Source organism: Amblyomma americanum, chromosome 10 (assembly GCF_052857255.1).
Source record: "Amblyomma americanum isolate KBUSLIRL-KWMA chromosome 10, ASM5285725v1, whole genome shotgun sequence".
In the NCBI taxonomy this organism is placed as follows: Eukaryota; Metazoa; Arthropoda; class Arachnida; order Ixodida; family Ixodidae; genus Amblyomma; species Amblyomma americanum.
The window spans coordinates 71,934,114-71,961,875 of NC_135506.1; the positions used below are offsets into that span (position 1 = coordinate 71,934,114).

Below are 27,762 nucleotides of genomic sequence, written 5' to 3' on the forward strand. Positions count from 1 at the left end.
TGCATAGAAAACGCCGAAAATCACGTGCCATTATAACGAGCCCTAAAATATTTTCAGATTAACAGATGACTGATCCAGCCCACGGTCGGTTACCGGGCAGAAAGCGAATTGCGGTATCTTTTTGAACCATGACTGCATCAGTACGGTGTAGCTAGTTTATATATTCTTTTATGTTTTACATTCTTTATTGCGTAAATATTCTAAGGCTCGTATTTACCGCTACCAATTTTATAACTTTCCAAGGTCTTGCTCCTTTTAGTCTCCCAGAAATTCTACTGCGCCTGTCATCACCTGTCCATGTGGTCGTCGTGTACACTGGTCGTTATTCATCTCATAATTTGGATTTTTTTGCACTGCCTCATGCCTTCTTGCACCAAATATCGGCACTATTGGTTTCCTTTTGTTCCTGCACTTTAAAATGCGCTGTACCGCCTCTCTTCGGAATAGAACGAAAAGGTGAACTCAGCGATGTAGTGTTATTCTCTTCCTGCCTGGTTGCGCAGGTTTTGGGTTGACACTTGTCCTAAAGGAGTTGGCAGTTGTTACGCTGCTGACAGCTAGTGAGAACTGATCCAGATAATGAGAGGGAATTGACTAGAAGGATAACAATAGGGTAAAACGCATATGTCAGGTTCTCTCAGATCATGAATAACAGTTTACCAATATCCCCCAAGAGAAAAGTTTACAACAGCTGTATCTTGCCGGTACTCACCTGCGGGGAAGCAACGTGGAGGCTAACGAAAAGGGGTCAGAATAAGTTAAGGACAACGCAGCGAGCCACGAAAAGAAAAAAATTGGCGGTGGTTTAGGTTTCAATAAACCTAAAGTGACGCGGTAGCTATAGCTGGTGGGGTGGGACTTGGTCATGTGACCAACCACATGACAAACCACGTGATCAGCCACGGCGCCGCGCCGCCGGCAACTGCTCCACACCACGTGACTGCGTGGCGGCGCAACCACAGGATGGCAGCGCCGCCACAGGGTAGCAGTGCCGCTACAGGGTGGCAGTGCTGCCACTGTGTGGCAGTGCCGCCACAGGGTGGCAGCGCCGCCACGCTGGAGGCTCCAAATGCTACCGTAAGGTAGCTGTCGCTGCAAAATGATAGGTGTTACGTTAACAGACCAGAAGCGGACAGAGTGGGTGAGGGAACAAACGAAGTTTAATGACATCCAAGTCGAAATCAAGAGGAAGAAATGGGCTTGAGCAGGTCATGTGATGCGAAGACGGGACAACTGCTGGTTATTAAGGTTAACGGAATGAATTCCAAGAGAAGGCAAGCATAGCAGGGGGCGACAGAAGGTTAGGTGGGTGCATGTGATTAAGTTTCCAGACATAGGGTGGGTGCAGCTGGCAAAAGACAGGGTTAATTGAAGACACATGGGAGAGGTTTTGCACTGAAGTGGGTGTAGTCAGGCTGATGATGATGCTGATGACAAGTTGATATACATTGTCTAAAGAATGAAAGCAGCACAGCGGAAGTGATGCAAGTACAAGGATGACACACACTAATGGCTCCGTCCAACTTGTCTCGTAATCTGCTTATCCGGCTACTGCCTTGGTTCTTGTGCCTAGTCGCCTACATTCACTGGCTTCGAAAGCGAGTGTAGTGGTATGAGTTTGCGTTCTGCAACGGTACTGCGTTTCTGTTCCTACAGGAAAAACCACGTTGACGCATAGAGCTGCCACGCTAGCGTAGATTGCAAATTTTTTATGTCTACCTCTACTTAGCAAAAAAATCGAATTGCAATAAACGTTACAAAGTGGTATTTAATTTCCGGCATCTGTGATTGTTCTGCGTCTAAGAAAAAGCGTTGACTTTACCGCAAGCACGTCATGTGATCGTAGCACGGTAAGCGGGAAGCAAACTTTCGTCTGTTACGGGAGGTTCTGGTGAGAGGATAGAATAGCGCATCCATTTCTTAACTTCCTTAAAACACGCAGCTTCAATTTTTTATCCCTGTGTGTGGCTAAATATTTCCACTGACATTGTCTGCGTTTTGTACACGTTTAAATTCCATATACTTTGAACATATTACGTGTGCCCAACACAAGGTGTTTAAACGTTCCTGCCTAAATTTTTCGTCATTATTGTCATTATAATCTCAAAGCTCCAGGTAGTCTGTTTCTTGGAAGAGAGCTCGCATTCAAATATGAATAATCAATTTTTGGGCAAAATCGGTGAATGCGTAATAGTTAACTTCCAACCGATTTTTTTTATTGTGGTTTGGCATATCTCCTTGCGGAACTTAGGGTAGTGGAAATTTCAGTGACATTATTGCAGCCCTTAAAAGTCTCATTGATGGATGTAAATTTTTTTCCCGTGATGAACCCTAGAGGCGAATAGTGCAATATAGTGAATAATTGCTTTCTAAGAAAGCATAGTGGATCTTATCCGCGTCACTTCTGGAAATGACGCCATAGCATGCACCAGTCTTCATGAAATAGAAAGTGAAAAGGCGCTATGGAAGGATATAACTGGTAATATAAAAACATGCATTCTGTTGGGGTGCATGTGTAAAAAGACTAAAAAGTTAAAAAAGACTAAACCAATATTTGTATTTCTGATGTGTCCCCTTGGAAAAGCGTTCAAACTGGCCGTGTGACTCACGGGTGTGGCGTAGACGCAGCTCGCGAGCAGGCAGACGGCCGACGTTACTCCGCGGACCGTGCTCTTGTTGACGTGAGAGTGCGGGAACTCCTCGTCGACCACTTCCACCACCAGCTCAGTCGTGAGCAGCTGCAAAGAGCACGTGGAGAGGCACGTTCCGTTGTTCAACGCCAAAACACCTGGTAAGAGCTTCGGAGAACGCCGCACGCAATACATCACGATTATTACGATTATTCGAATATTGCTGCTGTAGACGGGCATTTTAGCTATTCATTCCACTGCACTGAGACAATCTGTATTCATTACATAAAAAAGAACTAAAGCAAACATTTGCGAAACATATCATGAAACAGGGTTAGCTGCTGAGCTTAGCAGTGATTCTGAATATACGGCACCAAGAAAGTTCCAAGTTACAGAACGGTGTCAAGTAATCTTGACCGCAGAATTCCTGACCACTGTTTGCGGTGAAAAATCGTAAACCATGGGGGAGGTGGACACTGTAAGAAGCAGAATAAGAAGCTGCTCCTAGCTTGTATTTAATTCCGGTCATGGTGGTGGTCATCTCAGTACAAGTGTATCCGAGCTACAATTAAGCTCTCCAAAGAAATAAAAGCTGACAATAAACGAATGCGTTTAGATTGCTTTCTTACAGCTCTATACTTAAAGATTTCTGCCAATAATTTCAGCGAAAAATGAGAGAATATAAAAAATGCTCTTCTGCGGCAACATCAGAGATTGCGGCTGCTTGGACAGGGCACGCTCGGGTGGCAATTGTGGGAAGATCCCATGAAGGGCAGGCATTCAAACACAGGACACAGTGTGGTGTCACTGCACGTTAAACAATACCAGGTGGTCGAAATTATTCCGGAGCTCTCCTGTACGAGGCCTCTTTCTCTGCTCTTTAGTTCTCTCCCTCTTTCACTCCTTCCCTCACCGCGCCGTTCGCGTGTTGAGCGAGAGTGAGGGACTACTGCGTCTTCCGTGTCCTGATAATCGGTTTATGTTACATATGTTTATTACGTACCGAGTAATCAAGCTCATTGCACACCAAGGTTTTTAAGAATACCGAGTGCCTTAGGTAAGTGAAGCGCACTGAATGCTGTTGACAGTCGTGTCGCCTACTCTGCAGCATTTTCTTCGCTGTGTAGAGTTACTCTATTATAAAATACCAGTTACCTGAGATTACAAATTAATGCTTCGGGAATACTGAGCATTTGAAAGGTATTGATGGTTATGAGAAACCATAGACTGAAATATTTGAAGCAGGGTACCATTGGTCTTATTGCTGGTCTGAAAAAAATTTCGCGGGATACCAGAATCATCGCATGTGAGCGGTTTTATTTTAGCGCCCCACGACTAGCTGTCCAAGAACAATATCTACTCGTCTGCGGAGTACTGTACCCTACAAAGCTTTGAGTTCGCATTGGCAGGAATATAAGCGCCAGGAGCTTAAAGGCGAGTTAAAAATATGCGTAAATTATCCCATGACGTAGACATTTTAGTCTGCGGTTTTACAAGACGATTTGCTACTCCAGAACTGACGTTTTCCCGAAGCGAATATTTTTAAAAAGTTATCTAATTGCTCTCTACTATTTACCCGAAATTGCCAAAATAATAAAAAAATACTGCAAACTAACCCAGACGACTGTAAAGAGCAGAGGGATGGATTCACGCACCAAGGACACCCCGCATAAATTTCTTAAAGCGTGGTTGCATTTTGCCTGAGCACTTATTATAACGAACCAATTATAGCGCTTTTTCTATTTTAGACCAGGAATAAAAAGAGTTCTTATAAGGCATCTTTAATATGAAGGCGCCATAGCGGAGCTAGAATCTGACATCTAAATTATACACTTCCTGATACGAAATTGGGGGGCCTTAAGCTGAGCAGCTCAGCCTTAAGGGAACGACGCGATAGCGTTAATGGGCCAGCATCAGCGGCCTAGGGTACTCTTTTTATGCCATTTCGCATACACGGGCGTGCTTCTTTTTTCATTTTTTGTCGTTTTTATCATGACTGGTATTGTGTTTATTAGTATTACTGTTTATTTACCATGAGACAGAGAAGGCCTCCCTTCAACCAAGTCGAACGAACAATCCTCAGTGGTCAAGCGGTGTACCGGTTCGAATCGCGGATGGATCGTTTTTTTGTTTTCAGCGCAGTTGCTTTTACTTCTTCAGGGGCGCTATGTAGCTGTGAGGTCACGACGCTGTAGACCAATGAGGAATTGTGCAGTGAAGTCATCACTGTTGTAATGTGTGATCGTTGCGTGGTGTTTGAACTACCCGCGCTAGGTAGTGCGGTTGTGGCATTGCGTCCCTGTCGACCAATCCGTATTTCTCGAAACTCCATCAGTGCCAACACCGACATCGAGTTTTCCGTTGAAGCAGGCCCTTAATGCTATCGCGTTATAAGACACAATGAGTCAAAAATTACACAGTATGCTTTCAAGTGTGAAACACGAATGTTTGTGTTAGCTATGGTGAATGAGCAACGAGTTCTTCTAGTTTTCTGGATTAAACTAGGCGGCTCCTCTCCGATGCTGAGGTGAACGTTTTTCAACATGCGTAGCTTTGTGCACTATGCCCCATGCTCATAGTCTCGGCGGGTTTCTTATACACAGCCTGGCAAAGCCGACAGCAGAAGCGTCAGCAGCCAAGGTCTGCGCGGCGGATGGCGCCGACGCCGATGGCGCATAACTTGGGAACGAGCTGTTACAAAGCTCACTGTCTGAAAACCTTACATTTGAAGACGAGATTTTTTTTTTGTAGAAAACAGACGACGAGCACATGGAGATGCCAAGGCAGATGGGGCAGGAACCGCCAACAGCTGCTAACAGTTCAGACAGGAGACTCGTGCGCGGGCGATCAGCTTTGATGAAGAAGGGCGCCTGCCACTGGTTGTTTATCGTCTCCCTTTCAGTGTGTGAGATGAACGGCGCCAACGCCGACGGCGAAAAAAATAGAGAAAATCTGAGAAGAGCTAACGTTCTAGAATATTTTTAACAAGACGTCTCATGAACTACTTCTCCATGTCATGCCTTAGCAAGCAAAATCTTTTGCTGATGTTGGAGAGATATTTCTGGACGTTAATAATATGAAGTCAAGTAGAGTGTGCAGATTCCAATATGGTATTGACTCCGGGAAGAAAAAGGCATAAAAACTAAAAAATAAACAAAATGAGCGGTAGTTTTAGCGACCTTTCAAGATTGTTGCCTCACTTTAGCGTGGCCAATGGCAGTGGAAATCAACCAATGCTTCCCTAGTGTGTGTATTACTTTATATGTGGTAGTTTTACCAGGTAACAAAAAATTACTTTTCCTGCCAGTTGTCGCACCCATCTAAAGAGAGGTGTAACCTTGGTGTTTGTTTCACAAGAATGTTTCCCTCGGGGCTATTTACCTTCGCGGCCAGCAGTCCGGTGAAGCTCGAGTGAAGCACTTTTTTATGGTTACCTAACTGAGCATTCTGTCTGAACACAATAGGACTTAGGGATTTTCGCAATTGACCCCGCACATTATTCTATAGCAAGCGATATGGAAAATTTAAGCCCATGTTGCAAGCGTTTCGAAGCAAGGGTGAAGGTGCCTTTTTCAGCGCTTGTACAAAATGTGACTGACAGGGAACAAATGCAAACCTAGAAGTGCCAGGCATAAACTCTGTAATTGTTGGTTCAGCCAATAAATACAAAGTTGTATCCGGGACCGTTATTGCGCCATGTTCTGTGAAGAAAATTCTCACTGCCTGGTATATTTTTCAGCTCGGCGAGGAACCAATCCTCATGAAGCACGTAAAACGAGTTAGGAAAGCAGAGGTACGAATTCACGCTGCAAGGGAGGTTGATGCAATATTCGCTGTTCTCAATTTCTTCCTCATTCCATCGTTTACACAGAACACTGCAGCTGATTTGATACACAGTTTGTTTGGCGGACAAAGAATAGTTGAGTGCATTTAGACCATGCTCAAAGTAGAGAGTGAGGGCTGGCTCACTTAAGAGAGGTGCGCTCACTGTAAGAAAAAAATTGTGTGCAAAGGGAACGAAAGGCTTGGTAAATGTCACACTACGAGTTGACACATTAACAGTGAATGAAGTAAGGAAGGGACAAAAAATTCACCGGACATTCACACTTGTGGCCATACAAATTTCGGTGATAGCTGGGATGGGGTGAATTGCGGATGTAAGTCAAAGTGGTTAGATGTGCCCTGTTTGCTAATGAGTATGCCTACTCTACACAAGTTGGGACAGCAAACGATGTGGAAGGAGTGTCGTTCAGAACAATAAGCGGTCTGCCTTGGAACGAGCTCGCGGCGACAGCTGGCAATTCGGTCTCTAGGTCACGGCGGCTCACAACACGGCCTGCATGGCTTGAACCTGCACCGCTGCTATCTTTGTTTGAATGGCACAAGGATTCCTGTAACGACTGCAGCGGTCAGAGCTGCTTAGTTAGTTTGCAAAAACAGTATATCCAAAAATGTTCTAGGCTGTATGTGACTAGATCAAACGTACCTGCGCCCTTAAGAACACTGCTGCTACTTGCCGGACGACTACTCCTTTGAGGCTTCAATTCTGGCGTTTCCATGAGGCAGAAGCAATCCGCTCTGTCTCAGCGCCACTAGTTATATTATTGCATGTGCCCCGATTTATGTATCTAAGTAGTATTTAACGACCAGAGCTTTACTCTCCGGACACGCACTGTTTATCTGTTCGCTTAAGTCTAACACCACACAGCTCTTTGCTGAACCAATCTATTCATGCTCAGTAATATAGCTTGCGATCTCTGCCGTTCTCGCCAATACCATGTGTGCGCCTTTTCTATATCTTCACGTTCTAAGGCCATGAAAATTTTCGGCGTGTGTCTCGCGCCACTCCCAATACAACTTTTGGAAATAAACAAGAATTATGTCTGTGTCTTTGAAACAAGTTGAGTATAGGTTTTTGAGGCACATGCCTTCAGAGGGGCGCCACATACCAAAGGTCCGAGCCCAGTGAAGGCGAGAAATAGAAGGAACACCACCAGAAGAGCACCGGTCGTCTCGGTCGAGAGCAGCGCCTGTGGAATCTCAATAAAGGCCAAGTCCTGAACGACGTCTGCGCAGGGTAGAATGCGAGAGACAGAGAAAGCGAGCTTGAGAATGCCCAGCATTCGGTTCAAGACAGACTCGGCAAATCTGCATAATAATGTAGCGGGGCTGAGAGGCACATCACTTATTGTATTTCATAGCTCTCGTTAAGACGCACGTTAAGCATTAAACTGAGTGCCACCGATAGCGGCAGGTATTCTGTTCTTTGACAACCGCTGTACTTGTTTGCTGATATCGCGTCCGCCGAGCTCATATTTTGAGGGCACAGCTACCGCAATAAAGTGTTTCTTTTAGAATCCTTTCGCCTACTACCTGACCGCCGGACTGCCGTCAATATTATGTGACGGAACGTAGTGTCGTGCCGTGGCATTCTATGATAAGCCTTTTTTTTTGCAGCCACAGCCACAATCTTTCCATGTACTTTGTTATCTGTGCGGCTGGACCTGAGCAGTTTTTGTTCGAATGTGATTTGCGAATGAAACCACCAGATGTACAGTTAGCGCTTTTCAAGTATTTTTTTCTTCGTCCTCTGTTTCTGCACTAAGTATCTTTCTAAAAGGCAATACCGACAAGCTCATTCTCCTACTACGCTATCAATATCTCTAGTTCCGTTTCTTTATGTCGAGGCAGGGTAATGAGGCGTGTCTTCGCGAAGAGTTTTTTTCCGTCGAAATCTTTGTTACCAGCCAATGCGACAATACTTACTGCTGCCCATGATCTGGTCAATCTCGAGGCCCGTCTTGTGGCCGTAGCTGCCGAGCATGAAAAATATGACCAACGCTGTGCCGAAAAAAGTTAGCGCATCGACCACCAGGATGTAAACGAGGTCTCTGCGTCACAGAGAAATAGAAATATAAACTAGAGCCTGCAGCAAAGGAATGCGAGTTTCCGGCGACAGCTCAAAATTTTCTTTTCTCCTTTACAATCATTGTACAAACACATAAAGCAAGTACTGGCCGCAAACTTCATGCCATGACTTGCGTATTAAGCTTCGTGCACTGTTACTCCGCAAAGGCGTAAAGAGATCTGCGGCGCCAATTTCATCACGGACTGGCTGTACCAAAACGGAATGCTTGGCAGACGGCAGCGCTGATGTTGGCGAGGACAGAGTAACGACATGGTTGGAGCAAAAACGTAAATAAAACTAGCACATAGAAGAGATAGAGAAAACACTACATGAAGCTCAGTTAAGCCCTCTAGTTATGACCATAGGCAGATGGTGTAGACCATGGCACAGAGTAGGGCCCTTGTCATATGCTGTGGAGTCTTCTGTGGAGTGCGTATTTTTCACCTATTTCTGCAACTATGCAAGAACAATCAGCCAAAATCTTAGTCTCCCTATCATGCAGTCCCTATTTATTTACACTGACATCTCTGAGATAATGCATAAAGGTAAAACGCGCAATGACTGTATGAGCAAAGCCCCACTGAGGCCAGGGGTGGAGAAAAGGCAGTAACTGTGGTGCCACCATCTGCAGTCTTCCCTTCCTCTTCCGAAATACCCACACTAGGAGTACTAGCCGCCAAATGTGACCGCATGCAACATCGCCCACTCCTTGCCCGCACGTCTTTTATCAGCCATCTAGGGGTGTCCAGACAACCTTACATTTGACCTTTTGGTGGAACGTGAAGTTTTTGGCTACGATGTACCACTCTGGTTACGATCGTGGCACCTTCAAGCGCGAATAAATTATCTCAGAGATGTCAGTGTAAATAAATAGGGACTGCATGATAGGGAGACTAAGATTTTGGCTGATTGTTCTTGCATAGTTGCAGAAATAGGTGAAAAATACGCACTCCACAGAAGACTCCACAGCATATGACAAGGGCCCTACTCTGTGCCATGGTCTACACCATCTGCCTATGGTCATAACTAGAGGGCTTAACTGAGCTTCATGTAGTGTTTTCTCTATCTCTTCTATGTGCTAGTTTTATTTACGTTTTTGCTCCAACCATGTCGTTACTCTGTCCTCGCCAACATCAGCGCTGCCGTCTGCCAAGCATTCCGTTATGTGTACAAACACATAAAGCAAGTACTGGCCGCAAACTTCATGCCATGACTTGCGTATTAAGCTTCGTGCACTGTTACTCCGCAAAGGCGTAAAGAGATCTGCGGCGCCAATTTCATCACGGACTGGCTGTACCAAAACGGAATGCTTGGCAGACGGCAGCGCTGATGTTGGCGAGGACAGAGTAACGACATGGTTGGAGCAAAAACGTAAATAAAACTAGCACATAGAAGAGATAGAGAAAACACTACATGAAGCTCAGTTAAGCCCTCTAGTTATGACCATAGGCAGATGGTGTAGACCATGGCACAGAGTAGGGCCCTTGTCATATGCTGTGGAGTCTTCTGTGGAGTGCGTATTTTTCACCTATTTCTGCAACTATGCAAGAACAATCAGCCAAAATCTTAGTCTCCCTATCATGCAGTCCCTATTTATTTACACTGACATCTCTGAGATAATTTATTCGCGCTTGAAGGTGCCGCGATCGTAACCAGAGTGGTACATCGTAGCCAAAAACTTCACGTTCCACCAAAAGGTCAAATGTAAGGTTGTCTGGACACCCCTAGATGGCTGATAAAAGACGTGCGGGCAAGGAGTGGGCGATGTTGCATGCGGTCACATTTGGCGGCTAGTACTCCTAGTGTGGGTATTTCGGAAGAGGAAGGGAAGACTGCAGATGGTGGCACCACAGTCACTGCCTTTTCTCCACCCCTGGCAAATGCATAAAGGTAAAACGCGCAATGACTGTATGAGCAAAGCCCCACTGAGGCACTCACATGAAGAAGTTGTTCTGGAAGGAATTGTGGGCGCTGATGAAGCTGATCCCGTAGCCCCCGATACCAGTGCCGAATGCGGCGAAGGCGATCACGTCTTGCCACATCTGTGCGAAAATAAGAAACGAACACTGGACAAACATACACATGTTTTAATGCTTGCGTGTTCCAACTTCGACAACCTGGAAGTTTACATGCTCACAATAAGCTGAGGTTAAACTGTGCCGATAAATTGCCGCGTTATAACGATATTGAAGATACTTTATCTGAAAACAGAGATTTTGTATGCAGGAAAAGGCCAAAAATTTAGGTACAAATGTGGCCATCTCCAGCCGATTTCGAATTAAACTGCAACGCGTAGTCTGTTTTCTTTGCCCGGATATCAGAGGTTGGGCTGCATCGTCGAAGACTCCAAAATGGCGATGACGACACGACACGCGTTTGAATCGAGTGTTAAAAAAACTCGCATTGGCTTAACTGTGCTGACCGTAGAATTCAGCAAAAAGCAAGCACGCTTGCTAAGCCTCTAAGGCTCTTCCTTGGCAGCTCCTCTGCAGGCTCGCGACAGCCGTTTTATGTATATACCCACACGACCACGTGCCTATGACGCGGTATTGCATGGTCTTGCGGCACCTCCATCTGATGTCACCTGGCTTCATATCACCCTATCTGATGTTCTTAAGGTGTAAGGTCAACCCAAAGGCCATCTACTGTCAAAGGTCAACTAAAGGTCCGGAGTCAGGGGTTCGACATTAGAACTACCACATATGGTCATACACGGCTATCCTTGTTTGGGCTGAAGTCGTTCAAGGTCGGTGTGCTGCCTACCCGAAGACTGATTTACGTACCGCAGTAAAGCTTTTCGCTTCAAAAATATCTGCAAGCAGTTTTCTGCGTGTTTTGCAATTGGACGTTCAACTTTGTCCGTAAAGTTGCGAGCCTGAGTACATTAAAAAAATGCGTTTGACATTGAAATCAACCGTGCAGCGTCCTTCTAATAAATAGTCTCCGTTGCAGTCTACACAGAGCTTCCAACGCTTCTTGAGGTCTTGAAAACAGTTGGAAAACGCTTCTGTCAGGGTGGTCAGCTAGCTCCTTTGTCGTGGCGTCTTGAATAGCCTCCATGTTCCCGAACAAGCGATCTTCTAGGGCTATCTTCACACAAGGAAACCGAAAAAATCGCACGGGGTGTGGTCAAGTGGCTATGGCGGATGGGGAACTACAGCATTGCGGTGCTTGCCAACAAATTTTGTCACGCTGAGAGCAGTGTGCGGCCTTGCGTTATCGTGGAGAAGGCTACATTGTTCAGATGCCCATAAGACAAGGCGACGGCGTCGCAGTGCATCACGCATGTGTTGGAGCACGCGGATATAAATCTCCTGATTCACCGTCTGCCCAGAGAAGAGTCCTTAAGGAGAGTAGAAAAGCCTACCAACTGTGCCAACTGTGCAACGTGAATCACTGTTCGATTTCAAAAGAGAAACCACTATCGTGAACAAGATGCAGACGTTACCAATTTATTAATTGTCATCGGGAAGCGATTTTTCCACCGCAATACAGTTTCGGAACGTTTCGAAAGGTTATAATTTTGCACGACGATGGACCAGGAACATGGCGTTACGCAAAAGTCGCTTTGCTATAATTCATAATTAAGCTGTTCGCATTTAGCATAGAATGATGTGACAATTTGGCGTCAAAGGGTTGCGCGCTTCAGTATTTATTCTTTGTATCAAGAAAAAGTGTTCTCTGGAATCACGTACTAAACTCACTGAAATATAAAATGGCAAAATGCTTTTCGAAACGTGATCATGAATGGTAGGAGCCCGCTTTAAGGTAGTCTCTTCGGATTCTTGTCACTTTTCATCGCCCACTTTGTACTTGCTGATGATGACATCTTGGTAACAAAGCTAAATTCTTCGTTCAAAACTCCGCTAGTCTACACAAAACCGGCAATTCAGAACAGTCTTCGCCGACACCCTCTCGTCTTCTTTACGCGTGGCCCTTGCGTAAAATCAGTCCCTTAGTATGTAACGTACGAAATCCCCTAAAATTCTCCCTAATTAGAAGTAGAGGCTCATGAACGTATCCATAGGGTGCTTTGTGGAACATGTTTAGCGCATTAATTGAAGGGAATATGCTTGGAAGCTTTTATATTATCGTTGCATGACGATTAAGAACCTCCAAGGCGGCGCATTCGCTTTGGCCTTCTGCTACTGACCCAAGGTCGCAGGATCGAATCCTAGCCCGGACGGCTTGCTTTTGATGGAGACCAGAGAATAACCGTGTGCTGCGCGACGTCGGTGCACACAAAGCACCGCACGTGGTTTAAATTAATCTTACCACTTTACTGTGGCGTCTCCAGCCTGTGTGTCACTTAGGGAAGTTAAATCACATATATCAAGTATACTTATCTTGATGGATGAAGAAAATGGGTTATTTTTTTGGAATTCTTGCCGAATATTCGAATTAGAATCCGCATAACCTATTTGGGCTCGTTGCTGGGCAATGGTTGCCACGCAATAAGCGCTGAAAACACAAAGACAACAAAAAGTATACTAAGGGCACTTACAGCTTCTTGCGTGCTTTGAATGCGAAAGCATTATTTCGTTTCTTTTTATTTTTCTCTTCCTTTGCAATAATACACCTACTGATTAGCATGCCGTCGTAAGGGAACTCACACCCTAGATTCACCTTTGTTCTCCAAGGAGCCACGCGGTTTTGTGGACTGCGGGTGCTTGCCTCGCAATCCGAAAGTTCTGGGTTTAATTTGTAGCACGTTCGGAATTGTTATTTTTTGTTTGATACCACGCTGACGTCATATGGGATTTTTGGGACCACTGCTGTTGATCAACTCCAACGCCGGGTTTCGTTACTGATGAGTCAAACGATGGTTTCGCATCAAAACGATAGGAGTTCAGTGTGCTCACTTCCAGCTGTTCATTATTCATTCGAGGGGTGAGTATTCACAGCTTGTGATATCCGTACGGCCTTATTTCGCGAGGGCTCTTCTCGCGAGAAACGTTTTAATCATGAGCGTTATTTGTGAAACCCGCTGAAACAATCATGAATAAGCGACCAGTCCGAAACTGCTTCCGTCTCCGCTTTCCCAGTAAACAAAAAAAGAGTCCGAAGCGCGTGTCGCTCACCGGCAGGGATGCGAAGGATTCCAGCTTCCAAATAGGCAGCTGGCCGATGCCTCGGAAGGCGCCCTCACGGAAGATGGTTCCAAGGAAGAGCCCGACCAGCAGGGAACACTTGGCAGCAGCCAGAAAGTACAGAGACTGGACCAATACGATTTCATATTCAGTACGGAATCATCGTTTGAAAATGACATACGCAGAAGTGTACACACACAAGCAGAAATAAGCTAGTGTAGGACCGCAGCGGTGGCCAAGTGCTTGAGCATCCACCTCGCATGCGGGAGGTGTGGGGTTCGATCCCCAGTGCCGCCGGGTACCAGCTGGTGATACAACGAGTACAAGCTTTCCCCTCGTCTCGCGCTCGGCTTATTTCGGATAAAATGCTTGGGAAATGGGTCTTTGACCTCAGCTTGAGAAGTCAAAAATACTTTTTGCCATGGCGCTCTGTGGCCATAGATTCCCTTGCGCCATAAAATTTCACATTTATCGTCAGAAATAAGCTAGTGGAAACTGAGGGGACGGAGCTCAGCGATTATAACTGGACTTACATTGAATTGAATTGTATTTTATTTCTAAACAGTTATAGAGAGAATACCGTTGAGCGTAAGTCGCATCCCCTGCTTGCTATCGTATACCGAAGGCCGTGAGCCAGCAAGAATTTTGAATGACGTTCCTGTCCACACCGAATTCCCGTGTCGGTCTGTGAGAGTGCCATCGATGTGAATCAAAGAGTGGGTGCAGTGCAGACAACGGCCTCAATGGAGGCGTGATCCGTGTCAGCGTAGTAGTGGACGAGTAAATATGTTAAAGGTTGCAACACAGGCGTCACACTCGCTTCTTGGCCCCAAACAGAGGGAGAAGGATCTGGATGATTAAATTTTCGTCCCTCTCTGTACCCATGGAATCCATCATGCTACAAGCGTAGTGAATGCCCTCCGAGCTTGATCCGCCAAACGGCTAACCCTTATAAAATTGTCTAAAGCCAGTCTATAGATTTCCATAGAGTGTATTGCCTTCTTATAGATAATTCCTTTTGTGTATTCATTGTCTATAGCCTGTGTATAGACAAAAGCCTACTCAAAGTGTATGGCCATAAATCTATAGATTGTCTATAGACTGTCTATAGGATTTGTATTGCCTATAGACTGTTATTTAAGATTTGTCTGTAGAGGGTCTACATACTTTATAGATAGAAATCTGTGGAAGAAAAAAATTCGCTTCGCTTAGATATTTGGAATACGGACAGTCTATAGACTGCCTAAAGAATTTTTTGCAAGTGAAGACCCTAGCCTGATCCCGAGAGCCTAGGCCCAACTCACGTGTCGCATCTTGGGCAAGCCGTCTCTGACCAGCGCGAAGAGGCCTGTGAACAGGACGACCGACATCATTACCGTGTTCAGCCGCAGGCCCCTGAGGTCACTCACGCTGCTTCCGAGTCCCAGCATTACGTTGCTGCGCATCGGTAACCGTGGTGAAGGCGACAGGAGTGCTCTAACACGGGCGCGGAACGCGATATCTGTACAATGCGCAACCTCTGGCAAAAAGTGCCATTTGACGTAGCTGGCGTGCCATTTTTAAGAAAAATATCAACACAACAACAGAACAAAAGAAATCACTGAGGCGCGTCTACGTAAGGGCAGTATCGGAGGCCTATCATATCTAAGAAAGAACACACATGTGTAAGTGACCCATAAGTTATGCTGCATTAAAGGAAGTTTCCATATCTAGACATGCCTTATTAATTTCTTCTATTTTACTGCTGTTTTGGGCATGCGTGTTTTCAGAGCGTACAGTCGTGACAAATATGAGAGGGAACAAATCTTGAGCATTCATTTTTTTTTATCTCCCCATAGTTATTCTCGATCAGCACTGTCTTTTCTCTTTTCTAACTACGTTTCTTTTTGGCATATAACATCCAAAGGTCCTTCGTAAATATATTGGCGACATAACTAGAAAATCGGCGATTTTGTGCAAAATTTTGTTCCCTCTCATATTGCTCACGACTGTAAGTAATCGGCGCTTTGTGAAGAAACGCTCAGTTGATTCTCATCGCCCCTGGTGGTTCTTCTTTCTGCGTCCTTTTTCTTTTGCGCTGTTTTCTTTTTTATACTCACCTGGCAAACTGCGACATCTACGGATACTACAAGGTGGCTGTACTACGATATACCAAAACGCACCGAATATTGGTGGCGCCCGCATAAAAGCCCATTTCGAACGGTAAATTACAGGAAAACCAAGTGACTAGCACCTACATAGAAACATGAGCTCTGCTGCGTACGTCCTTCTTATTGAGTGCAACGTACGCAAGAAATTCAGGGGTCCAAATATACTGTGGCGTTACTAAGGTCCTGTGTCGCGGTGCCACGCTGAAGAGCTTACGACGAATTTCTGATCTTTATTTGCTCTCATTGAGTGTCGTTATTTTGGTACCATTCTTAACTTAGTTTTATTTAATGTTATTTGTTGTTACATATAAGGAAAGCTGGGGCAGCTAGCTCGAGGACTAAGGGAAGCTGCGGCTTTAAACAGCACATCTGGAACCACCACCTCATAATAAAGTAGACCAAGAATTAACTGCTTCCATATGGCTAACACATAAAAAATTGCAGTATAAAAATAAGTAAACAACATGCGTACCGGTTCTTTGCATGAAATTTAAGTACGCATCTGCAGTTACTAGATAAAGGGCTTTTTTTCCAAGGAGCACACAGCCTATATTTCTAAATGCTTATTCTTTGATTCATGTAATTGTGGTACACGGTGCTTTTGCTTGCTGTACTTTTTGTCCCACTGTGTACTTCGGTCAAAGCCTAACATAAACGCAGGTAGAGTCATGTAAATATTTGAATGAATAAAAATAAAAAAATTGTACCAAACGTTCTTAATATAATCAGAGAACAGTGGACGGGACACTTTTGTACGCCGCTCGAAGACAGTGCATCACACAATAAAAAAAACAATTGTTATTATTTTTATTGTGTGATGCACTGTGGTCGAGCGGCGTACAAAAGTGTCCATGTTAAACATTTTCCTGGTGGCTGCCAAAGGAAATCTTCATGACCACCTGTCTTGCAGGTCTATGTGGCTCTACTGTCACCCAAGCGTTGCATGCAGAACTACCATGTTGTCCAGGATGCCTCTCGGTTGGCAACGCAGTGCGCCGCTCAAGCACTCTACACTAAGGTAAAGCGGGTTATAGATGATAAGGAAAATATCACAAATTAAACAAGTAAAGCTATTAAAAGCGCCATACCGTGAAGTGAAGACGAAGAGAAGGAACAAATGAAACGAGATTACAAAACATTCCAAATGCGGTTACTGTCACAAAATAAGTCTCCAGAGAATCTGAGCAGCGAATACTTCCGTGAAGTCGTTAAAATATAAGCGACGAATAGCAACAACGCATGTGAATATTCGGTGTGGAGTTTCGCCAGGCTGAGGCCGATTAGTTCAGAAACAGGCGCAAGTGTACGCGAAAGAAAAGTTGGCAGCTATAGTTTTTCCCGCTTTTTAGGTGGCGTTGCCTTTATTTTGCGCTATTTGACGCTGATGCCATTTCGTGAAAGTGACGGTCAGTTCGAACCAATGCAAAGCCTCGGTCAAAACCCTTAGGGCCACAGGATTTACATTTGGGCGCAAGTATATCTTCAAGCCACCCCCCCCCTCCTCCCGTGGCGAAATGAAGGCCAAAATATTTTAAAACTTGATGAAAAGGGCATCTTAAGCTTGGAGCACAAAGTTAGAACTTTAGGGGCACCATAAACTCCCCCCAGCATTGCTGCAGAGCAAAATCATGTGGCCGGAAGATCTTCACGGAGGCTTTACTAGCTAGTTCCGCTACATTAAAGGCGTAACACAAAGCTTCGTGAGAGGTATCAAACAGGGCACAACTGTCCTTCCCTCTGCTGCTGCTATCCAAACGCCCAACATTCCCTTTCAAGCAGAGGTATTCAGAACAATATTGGAAATGAATGGTTTCAATCTGGACCGATAAAGAACCGGCCTTTGCCAATATATTGGGAATAATGGGTCGATAACTTGTGCTGCTTGGGTCCTCGTCTAGTGGGCGACGCTGCGCACGCACTTGTAGAAGCCGGCGACGGCTGACTCGGTGCCCGGCACGCAGTTGGCCGACGCGTTGTTGAACTCGTCGATGGGTACGATGGTGACACGGCCGCGGTAGATGAGCGGGTAGCCGTCCTGGACACCGTGGCCGGAGAAGCGCCGAGCCAGTACCGTGGCCACCGTGTCGCATGGCGTCTGCAGGGGGTTGTGCACAACGCAACTCAGAGTTTCAGTGGCAGCGCACGGAGCAGGTCATTCTTTAATCCCTACTTCATTGCGTCATCGTAGTTATGTTAAAGCAGTATAGACACTTAATTTTGGTGGCACTTTTTGTTCTCTATAGTGATGCGGAAGGCACTGCTATGCGTAAACCACGTTGCAGTGTTCGTCAACGACCGCTAAAAAATTTATAATCGATTTTTTTCCCACGCTCTTGCGGTTTCAACAGCCAAACGATAACTTTGACGTCGAAGAGAGGATTTTGGTGACGGGTGACATAAAAAATCTCAGATTTAACCGCTGCTTTATCGTTTTAAATTCACTTGCAGTGCTGAAGCCAGCCTTCCTCAAGAGCCGGGATACAGCGAATGTAGAAGCGCCGATTATATTGCAGTTTTTCATGATTCATGTGATATATAACTTTCATTGACGTCAAAGTCATCGTTCAGCTGTTGAAACGGAAAGAAACAGCATGACAAAGAACTTCAATAATAAATTGTTTAGCTGTCGTAGGTGGATACCACATATCAATCCGTGTGTAATAATGCCTCACTCTCAATACAAAGAAGAAAACACGCATCCAAAATTTAGTTGTCTATACTCATTTAAGCCGTCCATTGAAAGAGGCAGGCTTGTTCTGCTGACCTCTAGCCAATCCTGTGCCAGCTGCGCCCCTCTTAAAAAACATGATAATCTTCTCTCCTGACTTGACTCCCTGTTCGCCCTAGAGCTTATCAAAGTCTGGATGCAACAGTGGCGCCGCCGTCAATGCCACTTTCCCATAGGGGATTTAAACTACCAAGGACATGCCGGGCAGACGAGGTTTTGAATTTGTATGCGCTGTTGTTGCGCGAAAAATGTGGATTCCGCCGCGAAATACGCAACTTCGCTGCAATGCTCCGCTCTCTGCGCAAGTGAAATTATTTTAATACTGCGTTTTTCACGTCTTTAATTAACATAACGCAAGTTGAAAGATTGAAGTTAGGTTGGCATGCAAACTTGCACCGCCTTTATTCGAGGTTTCCGCCCAGAAGAGTCGTACTGTGACGGTCGAATGCACGTTTTGTGCACAACGATAACTGATTCGGGTACGAAAATTCATCATCCCTGCATTCTTACTCATCTCCATGGTGGATGACCTAACGCACCGTCACTTTTCTCACTAGATAATATTGAGGTACTATATGCTGCGGCTGCTTCTAAACGTTGTCTTTCCCTAGACAACAATTATAAACGTCACTTAGTTGTCAACTTAATTCATGCCTTTATGCTTCCGCCACCTCCTATATTTTATTGATGATGATCATGTAAGCGGAATAATGACGTAAGATCGTGGTCCACCTGTGGCTCATAATGAATCGAAAATTGAACCCTTTACTGCTGCCATAAAGTGTAAGTTTCAACTGTAATATGCACACGTTCATAACGAAGCCTTTCGGGGAACACAACACAATAAAAGTTTAGAAAACTCAGCCCACATGACGCGGCTTAATGGCAACTCCCGCGCTCTCTACCAGCGCTGGACTGAAGGCATCGGCAAGACCCTAAAATGGCGCAATTCATGCGCGGTGTGGACAGGACACTATGCAGCACATTATTCTCAACAGCGCAGTTTATGCACGGAAGTGACAGGGCGCGGAGCCAGCAGTCACTGACAGTGCCAAGATTCATGCACCGAGCTAACATGGCTCCGTGCTGCACATCGCCCACAATGTAAAGGTTTATACCCGGTGGATACAGGACGAGATGGACTACGCGATTGCAAGCTGGCAAAAGGCAGAATTTGTACGGGGGTGAGGCAGAGGGGTGTCAAGCATTCTCCCGCTATAGACGTCTTCCAAGAGGAATGAAAAGCAGACGGGGCCAAAGTGAATGTCAGGAGTGAGTCATCAGTTCTATTCGGAGATGGAATTGTTATTATCGATACCGACAGTGGTGGGCGGAATTCCTGTTCACTGCAAAATCCTCTCTCTTGTCCTCTGTGGCGCCCTGCAGCGTCGGCTCTAGTTTATGTATTTAACAGTACTGTACAGCATTGATAAAATAATCGGTTTTTCTCCGTTTGCTTCTCCGCGCCGCAATATTTATGTTTCGAATGTATCATTGTAATTTGGAGTCTGCAATTGTCATGACTTGCATAACGACTGCAGTGTATGGCTTTGGGGGCCCGGCGTATGCACTATTTCTATGCTTCTGAAGAATTTGTCATAATAATTCCCAAAGAACTCGGCCTAGGGCATCCCCAAATATGTAAGGTGCTCCTTTAATAACCTCGCGGGTAGAGAGACATCCCTGCTGTCTGTTTACTAGTACTACCAGCCGCAAAACATTTATTCCAGAAGAGCAGAGTAAGGGCTCAGGAGATGGTTGAGAGATAGATTTGGAGCTGCAGTGGACGGTCTTCCCGATTCCAGAATATCGCTGGCCTCCGTCGCCCCCTTGGCCCTCGTAACCAGCATAAGCCTAACGTAGCTGGAATGAGCGAGTGCTTGCACATCTCAATAAACATATCCAAAAATCTGTTGGCTCATGCCCGTAAAAGTATCTCGGAACAAGGAGGCGCTAAAAGTAGCGCTGTTCAGTTACTAAGGCCAGAGTGCCACATATTGAAACTTTTCAACTTCTGTTACTTGATTTCGGTTCAAGGTTAACTGTTTGTGTGGAGGTCATCACGGTGATGACCTCCAAGTTTCTCTGCTTTCTCAGTAGACAAAGCAAGCGCGTGCAGCTCTGGATAACTGGCGGAGCAGCGTCAACGGACGCGAGATGTCACTCACGTAAGCGGCCGAGGGCGCGTAACAGCTGCCGTTGTCCGCCGCCCACGTAGCCTGATCACAGCTGGTCCACGGGGCTGAGCTCTCGACCCAGCGCAGCAGGTAGATGAAGGCGTGCGACACAACGCCGTACTGCGGCAGGTTGGCCATCACCGCAAAGTAGGCCATCGAGTAGCTCAGTCCTGAGAAGGAGCACGGCAGATGGCAAGCGAGGCGCCGTCTTTTATCGAGGAGCAGCTGAGCGCACGCAAGTGTCGGCAAGGAAGGGATGTCTCATATGTTCACTTTGAGTGCATTATCCCCTCGAGTTGCGCAAGATCAGAACTCAAAGCCGCCCGTGTGCTGTGCGACGTCAGTGCACGTCAAATATCCCCAAGCGGTCGAAATTTTTCCGGAGTCCTGCACTACGGCACCCCTTTCTTCTTTAACTACCTCCCTTTATCTCTTCTCTAGCAGCGCGGTTCGCGTGTCCGCCGAGATGTCCGACAATTACCACGCCATTTCATTTCTTCAAAGTCAAATTTTCAAAACTCTTTTGAGCCGCCGCGGTGGCTGAGTGGTTATGGCGCACGGCTGCTGGCCCGAAAGACGCGGGTTCGATCCCGGCCGCGGCGGTCGAATTTCGATGGAGGCGAAATTCTAGAGGCTCGTGTGCTGTGCGATGTCAGTGCACGTTAAAGAACCCCAGGTGGTCGAAATCTCCGGAGCCCTTCACTACGGCGTCTCTCATAGCCTGAGTCGCTTTGGGACGTTAAACGCCAAAAAACCAAACCAAACCAAACCAAAACTCTTTTGTTCACTTCTCTAGTGTGAGAAGTTCCTCAGGAAAAAAGAGGACCGCCGTGAGGCTTTAAATGTTTTCCGGTCTCCTGATTTCCTGAACGCCAGAAAAGAAAGCGATGAGAGCACTAAACTAAATCAAAACTTTTGTGTAAACGGAGGTGATGAATTTGTTTCGTAGCATTGCTTTCACGAATTCTCGTTTCGAAGTCTTAAAAAAAACATGATCCATCGGGGACACTCGTTTACGGTTTTCAAGTTTAGTGGCTCGGCCCTCCTAAAATTGACCCTAGGAAACCTGTGAATCACCTGATGGCCCTCTAAGAAGTCTCTAAAGAATTTATTTATGGAGTGCGCTATAGGAAAACCTACATTTCGTGAAGTAGTGTTAGCATTTAATGACGATTTGTTACTCTATTTCAGGAAAAACTACCACCTCCTTGATGCTCCTTCTTGGCTGGAAATTCATAGCTTAGCCGCCAACTGCACATAAAGCATCCGGGCATTACAATTCTCAGTAACAATGTATCAACTTTGAATTATCAAATGTTTAGTAGGGGCAAGACAGTCACTATTCGGATATCCATATCTAGCGTGTTTCGCAACTTGATATCTGTAATGTTTGTGAACGGAAGGTTTCTGCCTTTTGCATTACCCTCAGTGGCTGCTCAGCCCTTGTGGCGCTCTGCTGTTGAGCAAAATTTCGAGGGCCCCAACTCGACGTGGCGACCGCATTTTTACGGTAGGAGAGATGAAAAAATTCTTGTGGACGATTATTTTACTGTTTATTATAAAATTACGGAAATAATTAGTGCGAAGCGGTACAATAGTTCACGGTTTGCTGCATAAAATACCGCGAGCCCTGTGCGGTGCAGAACTAAACAGCCGACTTTGTGGCCATCGCGTACGGTCTCTGTTCTAGAGTTAATTTATTCAATAATTATTTTTGATATGCAAAACATGATTCATAAGGGACGTATTACATGGGCATACGCAGAGAAAAATGCCCCATTGAGTTATGTTAGTCTGTCATTTTTGGCCAGTGCGCTAATGCAGCGGAAATTCGACGGAATCAACACTTATGTTAATTGCATTTGCCTCTTTGCTGCTTCCGCCGGCAACTAATATGTAACTGCACGTAGCATGACGCCAAGAAGCTTCCTCCTGCTCAGTTGCCCAACGATCGCACGTAGCGGTGCCTCCTCTAATAAGAATGCCTCTCAGATCATCGCCTTTAAAGTGGCAGCAACGTGAATGCTTCGTTCACTGCTAATCCTCAATGCGGCACGCTCCAACGTCACCCTTCGTCCAAGTGTTTCATGCGGTGGTAGCATATTTATACAGGAACACTACGCTGTTGTGAGAGGTCCGATTAAGTCACTCTGGCCCTCAGACAGAGAGTAGGTTTGTTCAGCTGCCGCGCCACGCTGCGCTGGGCGGACCTGCTTCACCAACCTGAGCCTAACTACACACGAAAGTAAGTTAATGCAGTATAGCATAACAATGAGACACAAAAGAGTGTGATTTGCAATTTTCGACCGATATGAGAGTCGTTGCAAGCAAGCTGTGATTTAAATTCATCCGCACGGAAACCAAAGCAAGCCATTGGCGATTAGGACGCCGCCGCTTCCAACTGCAAATCTAATAAACTGTCCTAACACAAAATCCGAGACACGAATAGAAACTCTGTTAACATGAAAAGATCAGGTAACTTGACATACGTTTCTTTTTCTTGTTCCAGAAGCAATATGTGCATTGGTCCTCACAAGACAAATGAGGAAAAAAAAAATGTTTGGAAGTGTGGGAGTGTGCTCTTCGGTTTTAAATTTCTGAAGGTAAAAAAAACAGCGCGCTACGCAGTGACCACCTGGCTCGCGATTTCCTTGGCAACGGAAGCGCGCACTCACCTCGGAACAGCGGGCAGCAGTTGAAGATGCCGCGGTTCCCGCTTTTGGTGAACTGGGAGACAACGGACTCCACGTAGAGCACAGGGTAGCTTATGAACGCAGTCACGATCATGTAGCTCACGATGAACGTCCCTGCACAGGCGAGGCGGTGATGATTTTACAGGACTCTAGATGAGAAGTAGGAAACTAAGTTCCAAGTTGCTTTTCTGTGACAAAAATATGATTGCACGGACAAAGAAAGCAGCAGGACGAACACGAGGAAGCGAAAAGGAAGTTAACATACATATGTAGAGAGTAGAAGTTTAGGTACGTAAATAATTGGTTATCTATTTCGAACCGGCCTCTGATGTTACCAAACAGCTGTTTCTTGACTGGCTCACGCAAGCTCCCAAGGGTGCTAACTTTACCCCAACCTCATGCAGTACGTTAGGAAGACTTGCACGGGATTGAATTATTAAGCGAGTGGGGTAAAGGGTACTCAGCGTTTTGCTGCGGGCACTCGAAGCTGTTGAAATCGTCACTCGTGCGCTGCTTTACCCACGGCTTGCAGAAATTATCTCGCCACTTAATTTATTTGACCTGATGTGCACCGTAGTAGACATAACAGAACGTCGCCTTCACTTCACAGCTCCTTATTTCCGTAGCTCAAAGACGTTTAAAGTTTTGGTTTATGGGGGATTAACGCCCCAAAGCAACTCAGGCTATGAGGGACGCCGGAGTGAAGGGCTCCGGAAATTTCGACCACCTGGGGTTCTTTAACGTGCACTGACATCGCACAGTACATGGGCCTCTATAATTTCGCCTCTATCGAAATTCGACTGCCGCCGCCGGTATCGAGCCCGCGTCTTCTAGGCCAGCAGCCAAGCGCCATTACCACTGAGCCAACGCGGCGACCTTAGGAGTTTAAAGTGTTGCTTGATTCCCAAGAAGAAGGCACCAAAGAAAATAAAATTAACGTTGTGCCTATCCCGTATATGAACAAGATATTACATCGCGTAAAGAGGGCAGAGAGCTGATGAGACATCGACATTGGTCTCACAGGATCGTTCTATGTGAAATAAGTTCGAGAAAAAATCCCGGCAGCATCTGTGAGCTTATATGGTAGTGCTTGCAATAGCGTCACACCGAATGAAACATGAAAAATATATATATATATATATATATATATATATATATATATATATATATATATATATATATATATATATATATATATATATATATCAGAGTGTGAGTGTTGTCTACAAGATCACACTCTCTTGCGGACGCACTTACATAAAATAGGGTACTGTCAAAACCGGAACAAAGGCGCCAAAGTTGGCGGCAGTTTCTCTCATTGGCTGCCTATGATCATGTGACTGTACTGTCGATGTATCACACTGGCGCAGTCGAGCACATAAGCCTAGAAGCAACCATTACATGACAATATATTTAATCAACCACGTCTCAGAATGCAACCTAAAAGAACACACACCCATGGGAATTGGCAAATGATTTCCGGCTTAGTAATTGTTGGTTATAACAAAGCAGCCAAGGCAATCGATTTGCAGCGAGATATTTGAAGGGTGTTTTGGGTCACAGAGATTCTCAGAATGCAAACTAAAATGAAATAAACTCCATACGAAAAAACGAATATTAACGAGATAGCCTTAAAGGCCCTGTGCTCCACAAAATCTGTGAGTCACTTAGGGCACGTGACCTTGTGGCGTAATCACAACCTTCCCACAGGATAGTGAGCAAGCTGCCCACCATGACAGGTGGCAGTTCCATTAATGACGTAGTACGAGCTGCAGTTCCTCCCTGGTTAAGCATGTTGTCGAGCTTGTTCTGAGAATAATGATACTCAAGGAAGAATTCTTCGGTGAAACACATTATTTAAGTATTTAATTGTCTTGACAGAGATAAACACTGCCCGATAATCGGTAATGCAACACGCAGTTGTCTCAATGCTGCCTACTGAGTATTTAGACTGGTTGGTTTCTCTCAGATGCACAAACTGCTATGCGCCGCTTGTTACGCTCCGCCTCCTGGCATCTCCGCTTGGCAAGACGCTTTTCGCACAGGTGTCTCCGCCGCTCGTTTAGCCTTCTGACGTTCATTCTTTCTCTGCAGAGCAGCCAAGTGCCAGGTGACGATTTCTGGGTCCAAAAAATTGATCTTCTCCTGACGATACGACCTTAAAGTGGCGACTGGAATCTCTTTTTCGTCATCCATACGAAGCGAGTGTGATACACCAAGTCATATCACCTCAGCTTTTATACACACAGCCGCACATACGCAGTTTATCCGCGCTACCCCACACGCGGCCGCGTCGACGGCCGAGCTCTGACGTCATGCACTGCGCATCAGGTGCCCTTCTCCAGTTGCCGCGTATGCGCATTCACGCGCGGCGCCGGCGCGCGTATTTGGGCGGCGGCGAACTCTGGCATCGTGCGCCGCGCACCTGCTGCTCCTCTCTGGTTTCACGCGAGCGCACTATCAGCCTCCCAGGCTCACGGCGAAATGCTCGACTGGGTAGCGTAGTGTAGCTTTCGCTAAAAAAATAGCTTGTTTACTTAGAGTAAAGCACTTTGGCGCGTGGCTGTGCAACGTCAGATTGCAACATTATCGCCTGCGCAACGGCAGTGCCTCATTCCAGGACTCACCGATCCCGTACCGCAGCACCAACAGCGGGCACCACAGGAGGCTCCGCAGGTTCATGGAGATTGCAGCCAGGGCCGCGAACTGCTGCGCTTTGCTGGACCACGTCTCCCGCTGCCGGGCCATGCCGTGCGCTCAGCAAGCAGACTTCGTCGTAGCGGTCGTTAATTGTCGTTAATACGAGCCGGAGCTTGACAGGAGCCTTCTGCGGAGTCAGATCGCTTAACGCATTCTTCTTCTTCGTCTCCTTAGTAAGCGTGGCAAATGCACACGCAGGGAAGGAAGGAAGGAAGGCCTGAGACGTTGCTGGCACATACCCACTACGGGGCAGTGGCCAAGACACAGGCGGTTAATTGCAGGATACAGGAAAGCTTTGACGGGAAAAGGAGTGGTAATAGTATGTAGTCTGAGAGATTGGAAGATGAAAGGGCAGGGATCCTGTTAACTTCATGATCAAAGACGGGACATTGGCTAATGTGCATTATAGTATACAATGCCTGTAATGTTTCAATGTCGTACTGAGTCAGAGCGGAAAAAAGAAATCAGAATGGGAGTCGCTGCGTTTCTTGATGAAAATTTTGCACAGCAGAGCGCATACTCCTGTCGTTGTTGTTGTTCCCCTCACAAAATGGCACATACACACAAGGGGGATTGGCCATAACTAGGCGGTGACTATTTAAATTGCAGATTGCATATGGCCAGCGTGGGATGACCTAAAAAAATAGTGTAACTCTGTTTCCATAGCAGAGGAGGTTGCAGGAGGTTAGGGCGGCCTAAGAAATTTAAAATGAGGTAAGGGAATCAGTTAAAAAATAGATTGAGAGAGAGAGAGTAGGAATCGAAAAAGTAGTTACCCAAATACAAAAGCTAATGATGATATGGGCAGTACGAAAGCCTATGAAGGTAGACTTTTTGATTCTAGCAGATAATTTTGAACGGCAGAGCAAACATACCCATTGGTATGGCCAAGCATAGAAGCGCCAAGGGACAGTACAACCGCAGAAGAGAGACGCATATTGAGATTTTTCATTGGGACCTCTAACAGTCGCCTCTGGATCGATGAGTAGCGACGACAAAAGAGAAGAAAGTGCTCTATTGTTTCCGGCTCAGCACAATACGGACACAATGGGGAGATCGACAGAGGAGGCCTGTAGAGGTCGCTTCGCCAAGTTGTGCACTTCTTCGGCGCGCGCTAAAGATGTTGGTGGAGACAGTGATATTTGTGTTCGTCTGAAGAAGGTGTGTTCACTTTCAAGAGTAAAATCATACCGGATATGCGTGTAAAGTTGATGTTGTTTAGGTAAAGTCTGTGCGTGCTTTGAGATCTGCATTGCTAGGTTACAATTATGAAGTAATTGCACATTACCATCCACCTCAGCGCAGCCGTGAGGCTGAAAGGCAAAGCAATTCATGTTTGTCAGAAATGTTGAAGTTGCGCTAACATAATGCAGCTACAAAGTCATGCACAGCACAACGCGTCCACTAGGTGCCCCTCTAACACTCTTGAGCCTACGACGCTTCGTGTTCTACGTGTTTCTGGCTATCCTGGCAACCAGAGAGCATTGGTTCGAAACACGCTGTTGGCTATTTTCTTTTTCTATATTATGATTTCAGGAATTCTGGGATTATATCTACTGATGCCGGAAGAAGGGGGACGCCATGTTTTGAGCAGAACAATCTCCTTAGGCTGTCCCGTAAACATGAAACAAGCAGGCTCCGCCCAAGAAGTCGAAGGAGAAAAAGGAACGCAAGTATCATGTGTCA

At 45.9% G+C, this 27,762-nt stretch overlaps 2 protein-coding genes across 2 annotated transcripts; both read right to left on the minus strand.

Moving 5' to 3' along the window:
- Nucleotides 1-1,410: 1,410 nt before the first annotated feature.
- Nucleotides 1,411-15,744, minus strand: LOC144108402 (sodium- and chloride-dependent neutral and basic amino acid transporter B(0+)-like). The gene is made up of 8 exons (XM_077641648.1): nucleotides 15,728-15,744; nucleotides 14,933-15,065; nucleotides 13,620-13,754; nucleotides 10,477-10,580; nucleotides 8,397-8,521; nucleotides 7,580-7,698; nucleotides 2,610-2,738; nucleotides 1,411-1,452 (listed from the first exon to the last, which is right to left on the minus strand). The coding sequence occupies exons 1-8, from the start codon at nucleotides 15,742-15,744 to the stop codon at nucleotides 1,411-1,413; spliced, it is 804 nt and encodes a 267-aa protein (XP_077497774.1).
- Nucleotides 15,745-17,584: 1,840 nt separating this feature from the next.
- Nucleotides 17,585-26,124, minus strand: LOC144108403 (sodium-dependent dopamine transporter-like). The gene is made up of 4 exons (XM_077641649.1): nucleotides 26,004-26,124; nucleotides 23,359-23,490; nucleotides 20,675-20,853; nucleotides 17,585-17,873 (listed from the first exon to the last, which is right to left on the minus strand). The coding sequence occupies exons 1-4, from the start codon at nucleotides 26,122-26,124 to the stop codon at nucleotides 17,673-17,675; spliced, it is 633 nt and encodes a 210-aa protein (XP_077497775.1). The 3' UTR covers nucleotides 17,585-17,672.
- Between the last annotated feature and the right edge of the window lie 1,638 nt (nucleotides 26,125-27,762).

Coding starts and splice junctions, on each gene's coding strand:
- LOC144108403 (XM_077641649.1), bottom strand. CDS start 26,124: ATGGCCCGGCAGCGGGAGACGTGGTCCAGCAAAGCGCAGCAGTTCGCG. Junction 20,854..23,358: donor CTGCTGCCCGCTGTTCCGAG/GTGAGTGCGCGC, acceptor GCTCCTTCTCAG/GACTGAGCTACTCGATGGCC. Junction 17,874..20,674: donor ACGCGCCCTCGGCCGCTTAC/GTGAGTGACATC, acceptor AACCCCCTGCAG/ACGCCATGCGACACGGTGGC.
- LOC144108402 (XM_077641648.1), bottom strand. Junction 13,755..14,932: donor GCTTGCCCAAGATGCGACAC/GTGAGTTGGGCC, acceptor GTATTGGTCCAG/TCTCTGTACTTTCTGGCTGC. Junction 2,739..7,579: donor TCACTGGGCTCGGACCTTTG/GTATGTGGCGCC, acceptor TGCTCTTTGCAG/CTGCTCACGACTGAGCTGGT.